The sequence below is a fragment of the Pyrus communis genome, chromosome 6, assembly GCF_963583255.1.
Source record: "Pyrus communis chromosome 6, drPyrComm1.1, whole genome shotgun sequence".
NCBI classification, from domain to species: Eukaryota; Viridiplantae; Streptophyta; class Magnoliopsida; order Rosales; family Rosaceae; genus Pyrus; species Pyrus communis.
In genome coordinates this window covers 1169570-1187633 of record NC_084808.1, presented here as the reverse complement: position 1 = coordinate 1187633, position 18064 = coordinate 1169570, and the positions used below count along the sequence as shown (strand labels likewise).

General features: G+C 37.3%; 2 protein-coding genes across 5 annotated transcripts; one reads left to right on the top strand and one right to left on the bottom strand.

Moving 5' to 3' along the window:
* Positions 1–926: 926 nt before the first annotated feature.
* LOC137737862 (membrane-associated protein VIPP1, chloroplastic-like) lies at positions 927–16946 on the bottom strand. 4 transcript variants are annotated; one of them, XR_011068846.1, is made up of 12 exons: positions 16668–16945; positions 14509–14633; positions 14290–14400; positions 13838–13902; positions 13675–13756; positions 7117–7191; positions 6930–7000; positions 6703–6785; positions 5430–5494; positions 2465–2555; positions 1768–1842; positions 1280–1332 (listed from the first exon to the last, which is right to left on the bottom strand). XR_011068846.1 is itself a non-coding variant. In XM_068477431.1 (11 exons), the coding sequence occupies exons 1-11, from the start codon at positions 16793–16795 to the stop codon at positions 1216–1218; spliced, it is 1008 nt and encodes a 335-aa protein (XP_068333532.1). In that variant the 5' UTR covers positions 16796–16946; the 3' UTR covers positions 927–1215. The 4 variants fall into 4 exon arrangements, 3 of the variants coding, with proteins under 3 accessions (XP_068333532.1, XP_068333533.1, XP_068333531.1); XM_068477431.1 differs by lacking the exon at positions 2465–2555 and having other exon boundaries at positions 927–1332; positions 14509–14644; positions 16668–16946; XM_068477432.1 differs by lacking the exon at positions 2465–2555 and having other exon boundaries at positions 927–1332; positions 14509–14605; positions 16668–16946.
* Positions 8265–10301, top strand: LOC137738026 (uncharacterized). The gene is made up of 2 exons (XM_068477628.1): positions 8265–9845; positions 10166–10301. Exons 1-2 carry the CDS (start codon positions 8867–8869, stop codon positions 10198–10200), a joined length of 1014 nt encoding a protein of 337 aa, XP_068333729.1. The 5' UTR covers positions 8265–8866; the 3' UTR covers positions 10201–10301.
* Positions 16947–18064: the final 1118 nt, after the last annotated feature.

The following is an 18064-nucleotide window of genomic DNA, read 5'->3' as shown; positions in this document are numbered from 1 at the left end:
GGCTGATATATTACATTGCATTGATTGACATTACCTGGGTTACTTATAGTTTATGTTGAGGCATTCGACATGGCATATTTCTGAGCATGTTTTCGATATATGTGTATATTCCATTTTCTGGGAAACTATACAGGTTTTACAGCAAGGGGTTAGAACTTTTGATAATGAAATGATTTTGAAAAGCTTTGTTTTTGCCCAATCACACTTTCTGTTTTGCGCCCCTCCAGTTTCTAGTTTGGATTGCTCTTTTGGTGGCTCACGAGGAATCCACGGCATATCTGACAGATTATCACTAGTGTAGGACCCCCTTTGGATGTGTTTAATTAGTGTTTGTTCCTCTGGACTACACTAGGTTTTCTGTGCTCTGAATATTGTTTTTCACACTTACGCTTGCACATGTATGTTAATTACTCTGCATGTAGTTTGATTTTCATTTATTCGTGCTTTTATTATTATTCTTAGCTTCCGCACTGTGCGCATGGTTACATCACTCTCACGTGACGGCCAACATGCCCTGATTTCGGTCGGGGTGTGTCAATATTGGTGTGTTAAATCGAAAGAGCGTGCTAGTTTACATTCTAGCACACCATTGTTAAATCAAGGTGTGTTAAATCGAAAGATTTTCACACCTTGAAAATGGACAAAATAAATAGAAAAGACTTTCAACCTCTTATCTTCCTTGCACACCTTGTTAAATTCCAGCTTTAACGTTACATGGATCAAATCCAACAGAACAAATTTCATTACTTTAGACACTTCCCCAGATAAATATCGCTGAGGATTTAGAGTTTAGCTCTCGAATTTTGAGCTAAAAAGCACCTCACCCTTTAACTATACGACGGAGTTTAGATGAAATTTAACATGACTGTCTATGAAGCCCTCTGGTTCCTCGTGTTATCAAAAGGCAACTAGAATTACAGGCCGACAAATTAAAACCCCCATAAATCTCAAAAAGGCATCAGATGTACTTTAAACAGGTTGTTCCACCTGCATAATCCAGAAACTGGCTTTGCAGCAGCAGAGTCGAATTACAAGAAGAGCGTGAAAACGGTGCCTACCATCACAACGAAGCACTTTGATTCGAGTTGGGTCTCTAGCTATACAGCGTTAATCTTTCGTTCTTTCTGCCTATACAAATGCTAACCAGCTCTCAACGTAAAACCAACTTCATATTTGTGTTTAACAATTCCATTATATGTGCCTGCAAAGAAAAATTTAAAAGTCCTTGGCTTTTCTTCTCAATTCATTAAGCTCCATCTCGATTTCAGAATCTCGAAATGGATATGCCTTGTTACTGGAAGCAGCTGTTCTTCCAGGCGGGAGCTCTCCTTTCTGTAGGGATAGAGGGGGAAAAAAGGTCAATGAACCTAGTTGTTGAGAACTGAGAAGCCATACGGACAAATGGTTCGAATTCTAATTTGTTATCATTTTTTCAGCAGAGGGAACAATGAACGTAATGAGTGTAAGAGCATTAGACTCTGGACAAAACCATTTCCGATATTTATTCTCTACTTTGGTACCAAACAACACAATACAGGACAGAAAAACCATTGCAACCCAGATACTTAGACCACACAACTCCACTTAATGCTTCTTTGGTCAACCCAATAGAGCTTGATGTACTACAAAAAAAAAAAAATTAGACACCTAATATGTACCAAATAATGGGCAGAAACTTAAGTTTAATAATTCAGTTCGCGGAAATATATCAGTAAAAACTTGGATGTACGACCTCATGAATATATAATTGTCCTCGAATAGACATACCTTTGAACTACCAGATAATTCTTTCTTCAAGTTTGCAAGATCATCGTCGACCGAAGATCCCTCTAGCAATGCAAACTGCAATTTTGGTGCAGGTTTGGAAATGGTAAGAAATCAATTTTCAGAAGAGAAACAATTAAAAGCATGCAGATAATATGTGTGCAATATATAATCATCTTATATTATCACTTCAAAATGGGCAAGTTTCTTTGCTGGGACAGAAGCTCATTTCCATATAATAGCTAAGGTACAAGTGGAAGAATAGGTGGTTTGCAAAGCACTTTGTCAAAACATGAGGATCCAATCCTTCTATGTTTACATCTACAAACAAGAGCTGAAGAATATACAATCAAAATCAAATAGAAGATTCAAAATTTTGAGTTGTCAAATAAGAACCATCAATCTTTAATTACTATTGGCATTTAATTGTACTTAGCTTCTATATCACGAACAACTGATAGGAGTTTAAAAAGTTTAAAAACAAAGAACCAGTTAATCCTCTTTTTCTGAGATCATTCATGATATATTATAATTGTGTTCTCAAGGGTATCTGCATGAATAAAACTTCCTAGCTAATGTGTGTGGGCACATGTACATGTATTGAAAGGGTTAATGGGATCCCAAAAAAGGACCATCACAGCAGAAGACAACCAGCAAAACAAGCTGGAAAGAGTCCTGATGTAATTTCTTATTAGTATACCTCCCGGCCCTCTCGTAACGACCTGCCAAACATCCCACTTTCCACCAATCCATCGCTATTGCTACATTACTGCTGCCAGGCCATAGGGATCCTACATACATCTCAATTAAGTCTACTGCCAGGCCATAAAGATCCTGCATACATCTCAATTAAGTCTACTGCCAGGCCATAAAGATACTGCATACATCTCAGTTAAGTGAGACGGTATCCATGTTCCCCTTATTGCAGAAACTACAACATTGTCAACAGCGTCCCAAGATTGGGCAATGTAGATGCACAATAGAAACTTTTACAAGCCAAACATCGTAAATCTTTCACCTTAGTTTGACCATTGACGTTGATTCACAAGCACATCTCAATCGAACTCCTCATACTTTTGTTGTAAAAGAGCTGTATAGGATGCCACTCATAAACAGAGTATGATACATAGTGGTTCCTATGATGGACATGGTCTGGGAAAAGTCCAACAGGATTTCTCTTTTTGCGAATGCATTATACAATTGACTACTAAGATTGTAAAATGCATTTTTACACTCGAGAAGAAACCACTGTTCTCTACTGGCAGTCCCATAGCATTCTCTTTTACACTCGAGAAGAAACCACTGTTCTCTACTGGCAGTCCCATAGCATTCTCCACACTACTCTACTTTGCTGCAAAGGGACATGCCTCCAACTTGATGCAGAACAAAAGTGGTGGCTTTCCTAAATCAATGGGTGTTTAAAATTTTAATAATTAGGGTTTTAGTCTTTTGATTTCCTATTTTGTAAGGATTAAAATTCTTTCCATTTTGGTTTAGGATTAGATTTAGTTTCCCATTTCTATTTTGGATAGGGATTTCTTTCTTATAACAAGTTTACTTTCCTGCATTCTTTAGGTTCAAGGCATTATAAATATCCTTGTGGTCAGTAATAAAAAACAATGAAGAGTTTATGAAAGAAAAGCTTTGTTTTCATGAGATTAGAATTCTTATCCTGCGATGGGATTATTTTGGTGAGATGCCAAAATTCTTGGTGAGAGGCCAAGAACGGGTGCAATGCCCCTGGAGTGATACCATTTATCTTTTATTTCCCTTTTTTTTTATAAATAAAAGATAAGTGGAATCACTCCAGGGGCATCGCACCCGTTCTTGGCCTCTCACCAACACAATCCCATCGCAGGATAAGAATTCCTATCTCTGGAAAACAAAGCTTTTCTATTTATAAACTCTTCATTGTTTTTTATGTAAAACTTTTTCTATTCATAAGCTTTTCTATTGATAAGTATAAGCTTGAGTTAAATTTTCTGTGATAGGAGTTTACTTGGAGTGATTCCAATTCTTGGTGAGAGGCCAAGACAGGTGAAAGGTCCCCGGAGATTCCGGATATCTTTATTATTGTTTTCCATTAAGTTTTAAGTGTTTTTGCTCTGCTAAGCTATCTAAGTTCTGCCGCCCTCCTCTGTCCTACATCACAACTGAGGTTTCTAAGTTGATCTCTAGGATAGACAAGGAGATGACCATGCCATGAACAATATAAAGCCGAATGAAATTTTGGTGTCTTCTATATAAAACACTACAAAACCCACACTCCATTCTATATTTCTGAGCATCTTTCTGCTAAGCAAGCACAGAAAAGAATGGAGACCAAAACTCCAACCAACAATGGCCAAAACTCAGACCCTGAACCATAATCGACCCCCAAGTCCTAGCAAGTTCACCCACACTATCCAAGAATCATACCTTAGTAGAATTTGATAATTATTGTTCCACCCCTTAATGTCAGTGCACCTTCATGCCATTGTTCTGTACCCACTAATGAGTTCTCTGTTTTGATCAATGAAGTTAATGGATCGTGCTCTTCTCATTTTCATGTGGTTTGATCCATCTTCATTTTGGAAAAATAACAAACAAATAAAGAAGAATAACTTAATGACCTCTCTAAAGTTCATAAAGTTTTCGATTTTAGTTTTCTTGAATCTTTGGCAACTCTGATCTGGATTTGAAAATTTTAAATTTATTCTAGTTTCTAGGTGTCATAATCAAAACAAACTAGAGGGAGAATTCAGAGGAATGGGAAGGTTGCATAAAAATCAAAATTTTCATTTTCATTTTCATTTAATGGCTAAAATGGATATCGAAAGTCAAACACCATTTAGACATCTATTAGTCCAAAAGTTTAAAATAATGCGAAAGAGAGGCAACAATGTAAATTAATGTCGCACTTTTAACAACTTCCTTACCTGTTGGTTCTCATGTACAGCTAAAGCAAGCACAAGCATAATACAACAGACCTTGGGAAACAGAAAAATGCTGCTACCAACACAAGAGTTTTAGAAAACAAGGGTTTTAAACCATGGTAATGACCTAAACCATCCCGTAACCATATAGGAAATGGCCCAGACAAATATGTGAACTTAATAAACTGACAAGCCTGCAGCTGCCATTTAAAGAAAATCAACCAAACAAAAATCTGTGCAATTTTTTCGATACTTGTACGGTAATGGCACCTGCAAAATAGTTTTGAACTATTGCTTTGAGCACTATCTGAGCTTCAACGTGGCAAACATCAAAACAATAGCATGTAGGGTATGTATGACATCCATGTTACTTAAGTATGTATTCACGTCTGTGAAGAAATTCCAACCACCAAATAATACATTTACTTAGTATTTACGTCTGTTCCAACCACCAAATAAGATGGGTGTTTTACTAAATTGGCAGGAATTTTGCCACTACTTAAACAGTTTATGAGCTCATTCTTTGACTTGCTTCCACATCATATTTTTCAACGTAAGTTCTGGATTTCATACTTAAACAGTTTATGAGCTCATTGTTTGACTTGTTTCCATGCCATATTTTTCAACATAAGTTCTGGATTTCATACTCCCTTCCTCCCCTGTTCTTATCAATCTGAAGATTCTATAGAGTTGTAGAAACACAAGATCTAACATGACATGAGGCCTAAATAAGCAAGATGATAGTGTTACCTTTCCTTCCAGATCATCCGTAGTTAACTGACCAAGAGCTTCTGCTTGGGATTCCATGGCTAAGACTATTCGATGAAAAAGGAATAAAAGCATTAATATACTTCATAAAAATCCATATAAATTAATGTCTTTGTGTGTATCAAAGATAGACAATCAACATGTAATGCACACAAAAATGGGACTAGAAGTCAATCAACTTTGTGCAATGGAAGTCATATACAGCAATCATCCATAATAACAGGAACATGGTGATAATCTCAAGCCAAGGCAGGAAGGATGCCCCTTTTATTTAATTAATTAACTGAATCAAAAGTGCTGATAGCTAAATATGATTTTACTCACATTTTCATGGTTTTCTTTGTATACTAACAAAAAAGACATGTGCTAAAACTGACTACCAAGAAAATCAATTTCTAGGTGGAAGCAGTGAGGCCACAAGCAATTAAAGTAACAGAAGATAAATGAGATGAATCAAAAGGGCTTGGGAATTTGGGAAGAGCAAAATGTTCCAGGAATTTAGCATAGTGCCACGGGTGGTGAAAGAACGAACATTAGGCAAGGATTAGAAAGATCGTAATCACAGACAATTACCAGGCAGGTTTCTTTTTTCGTTTAAAAATATTGGGCAGCGTTCACACCATTATCCAACATCACTTCATCCCAATCTTTAAGGAAGAGATGAACAATCTCTAGTTCTTACATCCAATCAGGCTTTGTACCTCTGGACAACTCTTGTTGATGACAAAGTCTGATTTCATCTCTAATCTTACATATTTACCAGGAAACATACATCTAACATAATCAATCTGGAGATTGGGAGGATGTGAAATAGATAAAACAATGATATTCTTCTAAAAAACAAACAATTGTTGGTACTTGTAAGTTGTAATACCGATTAACAACCAGGAAATGCGTCTCAGTATGAAATGTGAAAGATCAACTATTTTAAATTTGACAAATCACATGCTTGCCAACCATGGATTGGGCACATGAATGCTAAGCACATACAAAAGTACAATGTGATGAACTTTCTCTTAGTAGATTTTGAAGCAGACTATACCCTCAAAACTTTTAACTCAAAGAGTCCAGAGAGGTATCCATATGCACAATTGGTTAAATTTTGAAGTTATATTTTCTAATTTGGCAGCCATTATAGAGCTGGTTGAGCATCCAAAGATTTCCTCACTCCAAACGGAGATGGGCCCTCAAATGGAAACGCAGAATGGAGCTTCAATAAATTATAACGTACTTCCATAATTGACAGCTGCCTCACCTTTCTCTTCCATCTTATCAAAAGCTGAAAGAGCACTACTTGTATTGACGTTTCCCACCATCTCACTCACTTTAGTTGCAGTCCTGAAGCAACAGCATAGCAGCAATTACCAGCAACACCAAGGAGATACCAGACTATTGACCCAGAAATTGAACTGAATTGAAATAAAAAACAACAAAGAAACAGTTTGGTAAGAATGGAAAGTGAGAATGGTAGAATAAACTAACTTCGCAGACTGAGCACGTGCTTTGAGGGTATCTTTTTTCGACCTTGCCTCCTGTATCTTGCTCTCTAAAAGCTACACAAAATAGATTTGATAGAACATAATTGACAGATTTTTCTACACAAAAATAAATGTTATTTAGGTAGTCATTTAAGAACTCACTATGAGAAAAATAATATAAATTCACTTACCTGTGTATTAGACACAAGATTATCGACAACAGCTTTTTGTTGATCAAGTTGAGATTTCAAAGTATTAGCATTATCCTGAAAACATATAAAGACAATAATGCAATGAAACTTTGGCGGCCTGGCGATGAGAAAGAAAACTAGTTCGTGAGTAACACCGGCGCACCCAATTAAGGCCCACAAGGGTCACTTGCCCCTTCTTATCCATTGTTCTAAAAATCCCCGGCGCTAGGCAGCTGGCCACCGCCCCGATTAACGCCACGGCGTTTGAAAATTAAGAAAGGGCGCCTAGACCTGCTGAGGCACCCGCCTAGCTAGCCCAGACTTGCCTAAACACTTGCCTAGGTTGAAACTCACTTAGATAGAAAATAGATAACTTTCCTTTTGCATTTTATTGTTTCCAATAATTTGTAAGACTTATTGAAAACTTAAATACACACACATTATATGTTTGCTCCCCATGTTTTCATTATGTTCCAATACTTCATAATATATATGTCATTCTATTTTCTAGTTTATGATGAAATTATATATTAAGTATAAACAAACACTTATTTACACAAAATACAATAGATTTACTTAAATCCGCCTAGGTGCTAGGCCCCAGCCCGCTGCCTACTGCCCAACTAGTGCCTAGTGTCTTATAAAACCTTGTTCTCACCATATTGACAATATTTCTTCTTATATGTTATACCCAAGTTTTTTCATAGTTGTACAATAATATTTGCCCCATTAAACATAATCTAATATCATATGTGCTTAAGGATCAGGAGACTCAGGAAACTTGGGCTTAAAGGTGCATGTCACTTCATTCCTTGCCTCAAGTTTTTTAATTCATTCACATATGTCTTGAATTTGTTCGATTACTTCAGTAAATTTAAATCAGCATTTGATACTCTTATTGTTTGTCTATCTTTTCAATCTCGTTCCTTGATAAAATTTTGCTTGTACTTGTATTAAAAAAAATTGGTTATGCTTACCATTAGTATTATTATCATATGATATGGAATGATAACACAATTAGGTCATAAATATCAAATTTGTAATATTCACAATAACTATTATTGATGTGTAAAATCCTACATATTAAAGTTACGTTGACCCTCTTTATTAGAAATTCTGGCTACGCTTGGCATGAGCTTAATTTTTGTTAACTGAAGCAGCCAGCCATTGTGGACTTAAGCAGCCATAGCAGCCAGCCATTGTAGACTTAAGAATTAGGAAATTAGACATGAGTTCCATTGTAATTAATAAAGTAGTTGTAAACAGTAAAGTTAGGTATAGGCAGTAGTGTTTTTATGACTTCTTGTACTGGTTTCATACCTGATCATCATTGCTTGTATTCCTATATAAATCCTCCAATTGGGAGATGAATACATCAAGAAATTAACTCTATTTTGGCATGGTATCAGAGCCATTCTGATCCAAAAGGAGTTTCTATTCTGATTAACCTACTGGCACTACTGCCATCTACCCCATAAGACCTGCAGAATAGCAGGCCTTCTACTTTCATACGAATCCGATCTCTCTTTGGCCATATCTGCCAACATCACTACCCATATTGAGCTTGTTAACCATATATATTCCGCTGCATCTCTACCTAAATACTACCCCATACCCTATAAACCATACCCGTTGGAATCACCCAACAAACCCGTGCCATTGCCTCTTCCTCCTTGCATTTTGTTCCTGCATCTCTCTCAGTGAGACTGACTCTCTATTGTTTCAATAAAGAGAATTCGTTGCAGTAGTAATGGGTGACTCCAAGACCACTGTTTCAGCCGCTGTTACACAAAATGATATGTCTCTGCATATCACCCCAGACAAGTTGGATGGGTCCAACTATTCCTCGTGGTCCCAAAGTGTCCGCATCTACATCACTGGCAGAGGCAAATGGTCTTATGTCAGTGGAAAAAAGAAGGCACCAGCAGAAGCCGATGCATCGTATGCTATATGGGAGGAAGAGAATGCCATGGTTCAATCTTGGCTTCTCAACTCCATGACTAGAGATTTGCGGGCCATTTTTCTCCGACTCTCTACTGCAAAAGATGTTTGGGATGCTGTTACCCAAACTTACTCAATTGAAAAAGATGCATCAAAATTATATGAACTTCGCCGTCAAGCACTGGCGACTCGCCAGAATGGTGAGCCTTTATCTGCATATTATGGTAAACTCCAGCAAACATGGCAAGAAATAGATTTCTTACGTCCTGGAAAATTGAAATGTGCTGATGATGTTGCTGCTCGAGAGACAGAAATTTCAGAAGAAAGATTGTATGATTTTCTGGCTGGCCTTGATCCTCATTTAGATCATGTTCGCAGTCAAGTTTTGACTCAAACACCTTTGCCATCTGTTCGTGCTGCTTATGCTCTTGTGAATGCTGAAGCAAGTAGGCAAACCATTATGTTGGTTGGCCCACAAGTGGAAGGATCAGCCATGGTAGCTGCTCCGTCTCGATTTCCCCGTGGAGTCTCGAATTCTCGATCAGGTGGATCTAAAGTTACTGATACAAGGAAGTGTACTTATTGTGACAAGGATAAGCATACTAGAGACACTTGTTTTAAGTTGCATGGATATCCTGATTGGTGGGTTCAAAAGAAGGAAAATCAAAAGAAAAGCATTGTTGGATCACAAGCACACCTGTCTACACCAACGCCTTCCGTGCCTCGAGTAGATCAATCTGCTCACTCAGTTTCTCCTACTACTGCTTCCACTTCCTTAGTCGACGCAGGTAACTTTGGTTTTGCCTTGAACACCACATTTGGTGCTCCAAATAAACCTTGGATCATTGATTCGGGGGCTTCTGACCATATGACCAATAACTCTTCATGGTTTGCTTCTCACACTACTCCACCTTTAAATACCGTTAAAGTTGCTAATGGTATTTCCACTCCAGTGCTTGGAGCAGGCTCCATCTCATTAACACCATGCCTATCTCTCTCATCTGTTTTACATGTTCCTAATCTTTCTCACAATTTGCTTTCTATTGGTAAACTCACAAATCAACTAAACTGTCTTGCCATCTTTTCTCCTACTCATTGTTGGTTTCAGGATATTCGAACGAAAGCGTTGATTGGTCATGGTAGAGAGAGGGGAGGTCTATACTACTTGGACTTACCACCAGATTGTGAGAAGACAAGTTACAGTTGTCAAGTGGAAGCTAAACAATTTGAAGCTTCTGAAAAAATTTGGTTATGGCACAAAAGATTGGGACATCCTTCCTTTCAGTACCTGCAATATCTATTCCCTTCTTTATTTTCTAAAGTCAAGGTTTCTAATTTCCATTGTGAAACTTGCATCTTTTCTAAAAATCATCGTGTCTCATTTCCTTTAAGCTCCAATAAAAGTGATGTTCCTTTCTCTCTTATTCATTCTGATGTTTGGGGACCATTTCATATTCCTACTCATACTGGTGCTAAATACTTTGTCTCTTTCATTGATGACTGCACTCGAGTTTCTTGGGTATACTTACTAAAAAATAAGAGTGAGGTTATGTCTGTTTTTCCAATATTTCATCAAATGATTCAAACCCAATTTAATGCTAAAATTCAAGTTGTTCGATCTGACAATGGGAAAGAGTATTTGAATTATGGACTTGGAACATTTTTTCAACAAGAAGGTATCATTCATCAAACATCTTGTCCACATACTCCTCAACAGAACGGTATAGCAGAACGTAAAAATCGTCACCTCTTGGATGTGGCTAGATCTTTATGTTTTGCTATGCATGTTCCTAAACGTTTTTGGGGTGATGCCATTCACACAGCTGTTTTTCTTATCAATCGCATGCCATCACGTGTTCTCCAATTTCAAACACCTATCCAAACCCTTTCCCAGTATCATTCTCTTCCTTCACTCCTTCATATTCCTCCAAAAGTGTTTGGTTGTGTCTGCTATGTTCATGTCCACATGCAAAATCGTGATAAGTTGGATCCTCGAGCCATCAAATGTATGTTTATTGGCTATTCTGCTACTCAGAAAGGGTATCGATGTTACTATCCTCCCAATGGGAAATTTTTTGTCTCTATGGATGTTACCTTTCAGGAACAAGAGGCTTATTTTTCAGACGGAGATTCGGTCACTTCTCTTCAGGGGGAGATGGGGAGTAAGGAGGAAGAGCAGTGGCCACTTGACATTGGTGGTATGCATTTTTCGGATGAACACTTGTCTGATGCCGGTGATGGTCCAAATTTGCCTAATGATGAGGCAAAGAGTGGAAAAATATTGAAGGTATATGAGAGGACAAGAAAAAGGGGAGATAAAGGAAAAGAAAAAGAAAAAGTGGCTGATGAGATAGACCACCCACATATAGATCCCCTCATTGACCAACTCTCTGACCAATCAGCTGCTACTCATACGAATTATCCTGAGGTAACCACTCATTCTCCTTCTCTTCAGCCTACTATATTTGATGAGTCCAATCATGAGATTTCATTAAGTGCTGATCCAAATGAACCACATCATGAGTCTGGTTCTCGTTATCCGATTCGAGAAAATCGAGGGATACCCCCTGTTCGTTATGGTTATTCTTCCACAAAGGGTATTCAATATCCTATATCTAATTTTGTTTCATCTCATCGCTTGTCAGACTCTTATATAGCTTTTGCAAACCAATTGTCATCAGTCTCAATTCCTAATAAGTTACAGGATGCTCTTAAAAATCCAAAATGGAAAAAAGCTATGATTGAAGAGATGGAAGCTCTTCGAAAAAACTCCACTTGGGAACTGGTTAAACTTCCTGAAGGCAAGAAATCTGTTGGGTGTAGATGGGTGTTCACAGTAAAGCATAAAGCTGATGGTTCAGTGGAGAGGTACAAGGCCAGATTGGTAGCCAAAGGTTATACTCAAACCTATGGCATTGATTATCAAGAGACATTTGCGCCAGTAGCAAAGATCAACACTATTAGGGTTCTTATGTCATTGGCAGCAAATCTGGGGTGGCCTCTACGACAGTTTGATGTGAAAAACGCATTTCTACATGGAGACTTGGATGAAGAGGTATACATGGATCTTCCTCCTGGATTCACTACCACTTGTGATATTGGCAAAGTATGCAGGTTGAGAAAGTCCTTGTATGGATTGAAGCAATCACCAAGGGCATGGTTTGGCAGGTTCACTCAATCCATGAGAAGTTATGGGTTCAAGCAAACTCAGGCTGACCATACCTTATTTCTTAAGCATGATAAAGGTAAACTTACAGCCTTAATTGTTTATGTGGATGATATGGTGGTTACAGGTAATGACGTCGAGGGAATTCAAAAACTTCAAATGTATCTAGCCAAGGAATTTGAAATGAAGGACTTGGGTACTTTGAAATATTTCTTGGGTATTGAAGTTGCAAGATCAAAGCATGGCATTTTTCTTTCTCAAAAGAAATATGTTATAGACTTATTAACTGAGACTGGGATGTTAGCTTGTAAACCTGCAGACACACCAATTGAGCAAAATCATAGATTAGGAGACTATCCTGATCAAGTTTCGGCTAACAAGGAAAGATACCAAAGATTAGTTGGGAGGTTGATTTATTTGTCTCATACACGACCTGACATAGCCTATGCTGTAAGTGTGGTGAGTCAATTTATGCATAGGCCAAGTGAAGCCCACATGGATGCTGTACAACGCATTCTCAGGTATTTGAAGTCTGCTCCTGGAAAAGGCTTGATGTTTTCCAATCATGGACATCAAGAAGTTGAAGGATACACTGATGCAGATTGGGCTGGGTCAGTAACTGATCGCAGATCGACTTCTGGATACTTTACATTTGTTGGAGGAAATCTAGTTACTTGGCGCAGTAAGAAGCAACATGTAGTGGCTAGATCCAGTGCTGAAGCTGAATTTAGAGGTATGGCACACGGCGTGCAAGAATTGTTATGGCTCAATATGTTGTTGAGAGAATTGGGTTTCAATTCTACAAAGCCATCAAATCTTTATTGTGATAACAAAGCCGCCATTAGCATTGCTCATAATCCAGTTCAACATGATCGTACTAAACATGTTGAAGTGGATAGGCACTTTATTAAGGAAAGGTTGGTTGATGGTAGCATTAACTTGCCTTATGTGAAGAGTGATGACCAGCTAGCAGATATGTTAACAAAGGCAGTGTCAAGTAGGATTTTCCATCTTGCACTCAGCAAGTTGGGCATTCGAGATATTTATGCACCAACTTGAGGGGGAGTGTTAACTGAAGCAGCCAGCCATTGTGGACTTAAGCAGCCATAGCAGCCAGCCATTGTAGACTTAAGAATTAGGAAATTAGACATGAGTTCCATTGTAATTAATAAAGTAGTTGTAAACAGTAAAGTTAGGTATAGGCAGTAGTGTTTTTATGACTTCTTGTACTGGTTTCATACCTGATCATCATTGCTTGTATTCCTATATAAATCCTCCAATTGGGAGATGAATACATCAAGAAATTAACTCTATTTTGGCAATTTTACTAAACACTCCAAATATAAGTTTCCTTGATAATGAAACACATTTCTCAAAATTAGAAATAATAATAAAAAATAACCAAGAAAAAAGTAGAAGCATAATAAACTTATACAACCAATTAGACTTACAGCAAAAGATTTACGCCTCTTCAGAGCCTCACGTGCAAGATCCTCCTCTCCTTTTTGAAGAGCTAATTGTGCTTTGCGGTACCTATGTTAACATACACCATGATTTTAACAATTACTCAATGCTTTATTTGAGACAATAAGATATCAACCCCATCGACATTACCAGTCCTCAGAAGCTTGTTCAGCAGCTTTGTACTTATTCTCCATCCGCTTTTGAGATGCCAACACCTTCACAGAGAGAGAAAAAGAGATAGAGAATAGGCATGATCAATGCTAGATGAACATTAAAGAGTACAATTGAGACCATTTAAACATGTACAGAAAAGAAAATTATAAGATATCCAAGTATATCTAGAGCTACCATAGTAGCCATTCATGGATGATATACCTTGTCGTTTCAGTTTGTTGTCTACGATGAAATAGGAAAGATGAAAACTAAAAGACATAAGAACAAATGCAAAAGAAAAGGTGCGAAAATCTGCAGAGAACGTGAGGCAATTATAAAATATGGTAGAAGACAAGAAAAATGAGTCGATTGTGAGAATTTTCCAAAACAATTGCAACAGAAGAAACAAACAAAGAAAAGAAGTAAAAGTTTTGGAATGTGAGGCTTACTTGTGCTGTGGCCTGACGCATCTTTGTCAAGTCATCATTCATTTCAAGAACTGCTTGCTCTAAGATTTTCTCAGGATCTTCAAAGGTACTTATTAATGCATTTGCATATGACTGCAAATAATAGAATTAATGTAAGAAGAAAAAGGTAAAATCAGTTATAATAAGACCATCACATTATTATTTATTATGTGAATACAGTAATCATTCATAAGATATCACCTTGACAACTCTAGCAAACCGGTCAAATAGATTCATACGAGCACCAAGAGCCCCACCACGTTGTCTAGAATAATGTGGTCGACTGGAAGGAGCAACCCTAATCACTTCAACTTTTAGAGCCTCGACTGAAAATAATCTAAATGTAAGCCACAATTTAATACCTATTTTTAGGTGATTTGCAAATTAAGTTGAACAGATACTAGAACAAAAACTAAAACTAAAATATTAGGGTTCAAGGTTATTGTGAAACTGCAAAACGGGGTGTGCAAAATGCATTGCTCACAGACCTTAATTGTTGTCCACCTTTTACTTCCATACATAAGTAATGTTTTATATCATTAAGTCATAGTACGCAATTAATGTATCTTGTTGCACACAACAAACAAGACTCAACAAGAGAAACACATCCTCAATGACAACAGACATGCACAAATCCAACAATAAAGTTGAATGGGAGAACAGAAATTTAGTCAACTGCACTTGCATTTAGCATGTAAGGTTTTTTTTTTTTTTTTTAAATAAAATAAAATAAAATATTTTAATGCCTAAATATATAATTTTTTTACTTGCTTTTAGGTTACTAAAATTGTGGATTAAGAATGAATTTGAGATCAATAAAAGTAAAACTTTACTAAACCTAGCATTATTCTTAGACTTCTTCAAGCTGCTTACAGTAGAGAGAGACATAATCATATCCAAAAGCAAGCTAACAGATTTAATTAGATAGAAGGCATTTTTTCTAGAATGACATGTTAAGATCTTGGCAAATAGGACCTTGTTTGACTCAGATTTGGAGCGGTAATGTTTGCCCTTGTAAATAGCTTTACTTATGCTATGTGACCTGTGCCATAATGCATTTCATAGTACCTTATAACCATTTTGAAGAGATAGAAGGTTATACCCTTTAAAATCAATTTCATTCGACTTGAAATGTGAAATTTTTTTCAATAAGATAAATTACGAACACGTTCTTTGAGCTTGACCATCAATTAAAAATATATCCATTTTACATTTATTTTTGGGAACTGTTATTAGCACTTGGAAATAGTCTTTTTGCACTTCTCCCATCCTCATCTTTTTCACTACAGAAAAATGTAGGAAGGATTATCTGGAGTGCCAGCAACAGCTCCCATTTAAACTAATCCCTAGCGGATAAAGGTCAGTTCCTAACTTTTGGAGATATCTTGTTAAAACAACCTACTTTTCAGATGTTTCCATGACGGTAGTGTTGCTAGTAAGATGTTTATTTTACTATGAAAGAAGCCCACAAACACAGGCATGCTTGTCTTTCGTTATCAGGACCAGCTACTTCATGTTGTCATCAAATCCCACGCGTTGTAGACTTGACGAGAAACTGAGATGGAGCAAGAATATCTATGTCATGCTTATATTGTTCTTGCAAGAGTCTCAACTGAGAATTTCTCACCAGCTCTTTTTTCAATCAGAAATTACTAAACAGTGCAAGCAATGATTTCCCAACGGAAGGAGTACGGGATGAGACTAAATGATGTAGCAATTGACACTTAATGAAAAGAGCAAACTATATAAGGAAGTGGAAGCCAAATATACAAAGGGCCCGATTGGAAATGCTTCTCTAGAAAACACTTATTTTCATAAAAGCTTCGATTAGAAGTAGGTCAAAATATATAATCAAATTAAGTGCTTCCAGAAAAAAAACATCTTCTGAAAAAGCACCTCTTCCAAATGCTTTTCCCTGCCGCACATTGTCAGAACCGCTTTTGGTTGTCAGGAAAACGCTGCCAGCTACTCTAAAAGAACTTCCAAACCGGCCCAAAGCAAATTCCACAAACTCTAATTCTCTTCCCTATTTCCCCACTACAAGATGAAACATTTGAAAGCACACACTCAATTACCCATGAAATATGCCCCATGAAGCACACACTCAATTACCCATGAAATATGCCCCATTGCCCACTCAAAAGCCAGCCTCAGAAGCCAAAAAAAAAAAAAACCACAATACTAAGCTCAACACAAACTACTTGGATTTTGCATTTGCCAACCAACCAATAAACAAGTTGACAAACCAGACGCAAACACAGAATAACAAGCAAGACCCAAGAGGCAGATATTGGACCCCAATTGAAAAATCTGTAAACTACCCGTTAACTGAAAGCTTCAGTAAAGCAAAAGGCACGCACCTCCGCCATTGAAGAAGGAAGTCGTGAGAGGTTTTCTGACCATGCAGAGACCGCTGGAGCTCGAAGAAGAAGCTTGGAACGAAGAGGCAGGCTTCGACGCCATGGTCAATCCTGTAAATATCTGCCATTTTGTGGCCATTCTCAGGGAGAAGTCAGTTGAAATGCTGCAAAATTTTATAGATAGGATTCAACAAGATGTTGATCACCTCTCCCTCTTTCTCAATCACCACTTTTTTACTCAATTCTTTTCGGCTTTTGTGATTTGATTTTTCTGGGAATTGTTTGTATTGGGCGGTTCGGCCGTGAACCTATGACCCGAAATTGAATCCGGTATTTTTCTTCAGAACTAAGCCCGTCCGCTTAAGCCCATCTATCCCGTTTTAGAAGCTTTGGTTCGGAAATTGACGGCTTTAGCCTAGGCTCAAAACCACCGAAAGAGCAACATAGTCCCATCTACTATTATATAGTCTTACAAATTTTTAAAATTTTTTATTTCTTTTTGCAAAAACGATATATCTAGACTAAAAGGGTTAAAAAGTGTGCTAAGCCTCACAATATGCTAGCAATAATGTGGTTCAAATTCGCATTTGGCGAGAATTGAACCTAAGAGCTCTCACTTACAAGTGATGAGGAATACAACTAGACCGTATTTTTCATAGAATCGACCATAAATATCTTCTTATTTTTTCAGTATATTTGCATTAGGCTTGGCCGCTACTAGTAAGAAGGTGTTCCCGAAAGGGAAACAAACAATGTCAGGTCATACTCATATACCATCTCTAACCAAAATGGCTAAACATAGCCCCCTCAATAATTTATTAGCTTTAAGTTTATACTTTAAATTTAGGGTATTGTTATTGGCATTCCTAAAATCTCATTTTGCACTACAAACTTTTTATAATTAGAAAGAAAAATACATTTGTGAGGAGTCTAGAATGAGATTTTTGGAGTGCTATTAACCATTTCCTAAATTTATTGGTTAATTTAATGAAAGGTAATTTAGTCAAAAATCAATAAAAACTTTACTATTTAGTCATATATCAATGGCATGTTTTTGTTTTGAACTTAATCAGTGACATATTTTTATTAATTAGGCATAGGTCAATGATGAGTACCATGTGACAGCCCGTCCCAAAATTCATGTTAGCGTACGTGTGAAATTACAAATTTGCCCCTAGTTCGTTTTCGTCATGTTTCTGGTTACTTGGTGTGGTGTTGGCAGGTGCTGGGCCACACACACACTCTCACTGTCTCTATCCCTTTCTCTGTCTCTTTCCCTGTCTCTCTCTCCCGAGCTCCCTTCTTTCTTCTTCTTCCTTCTGTAAACGTACGGACACACACCAAACCCATCAAACCTTAGCAGATCGAAGAAACTAAGGGCATAGTCGAGATCGTGA

What these genes read in the sequence shown, in the direction of transcription:
- LOC137738026 (XM_068477628.1), top strand. Translation starts at nt 8,867, where the DNA reads ATGGGTGACTCCAAGACCACTGTTTCAGCCGCTGTTACACAAAATGAT. An exon ending in CACTTCCTTAGTCGACGCAG is followed by an intron (nt 9,846 to 10,165) that starts GTAACTTTGGTT and finishes TGTTGGTTTCAG; the next exon opens with GATATTCGAACGAAAGCGTT.
- LOC137737862 (XM_068477431.1), bottom strand. Translation starts at nt 16,795, where the DNA reads ATGGCAGATATTTACAGGATTGACCATGGCGTCGAAGCCTGCCTCTTC. An exon ending in TTCCTTCTTCAATGGCGGAG is followed by an intron (nt 14,645 to 16,667) that starts GTGCGTGCCTTT and finishes GCTTACATTTAG; the next exon opens with ATTATTTTCAGTCGAGGCTC. An exon ending in ATCTTGTGTCTAATACACAG is followed by an intron (nt 7,001 to 7,116) that starts GTAAGTGAATTT and finishes TATTTTGTGTAG; the next exon opens with CTTTTAGAGAGCAAGATACA.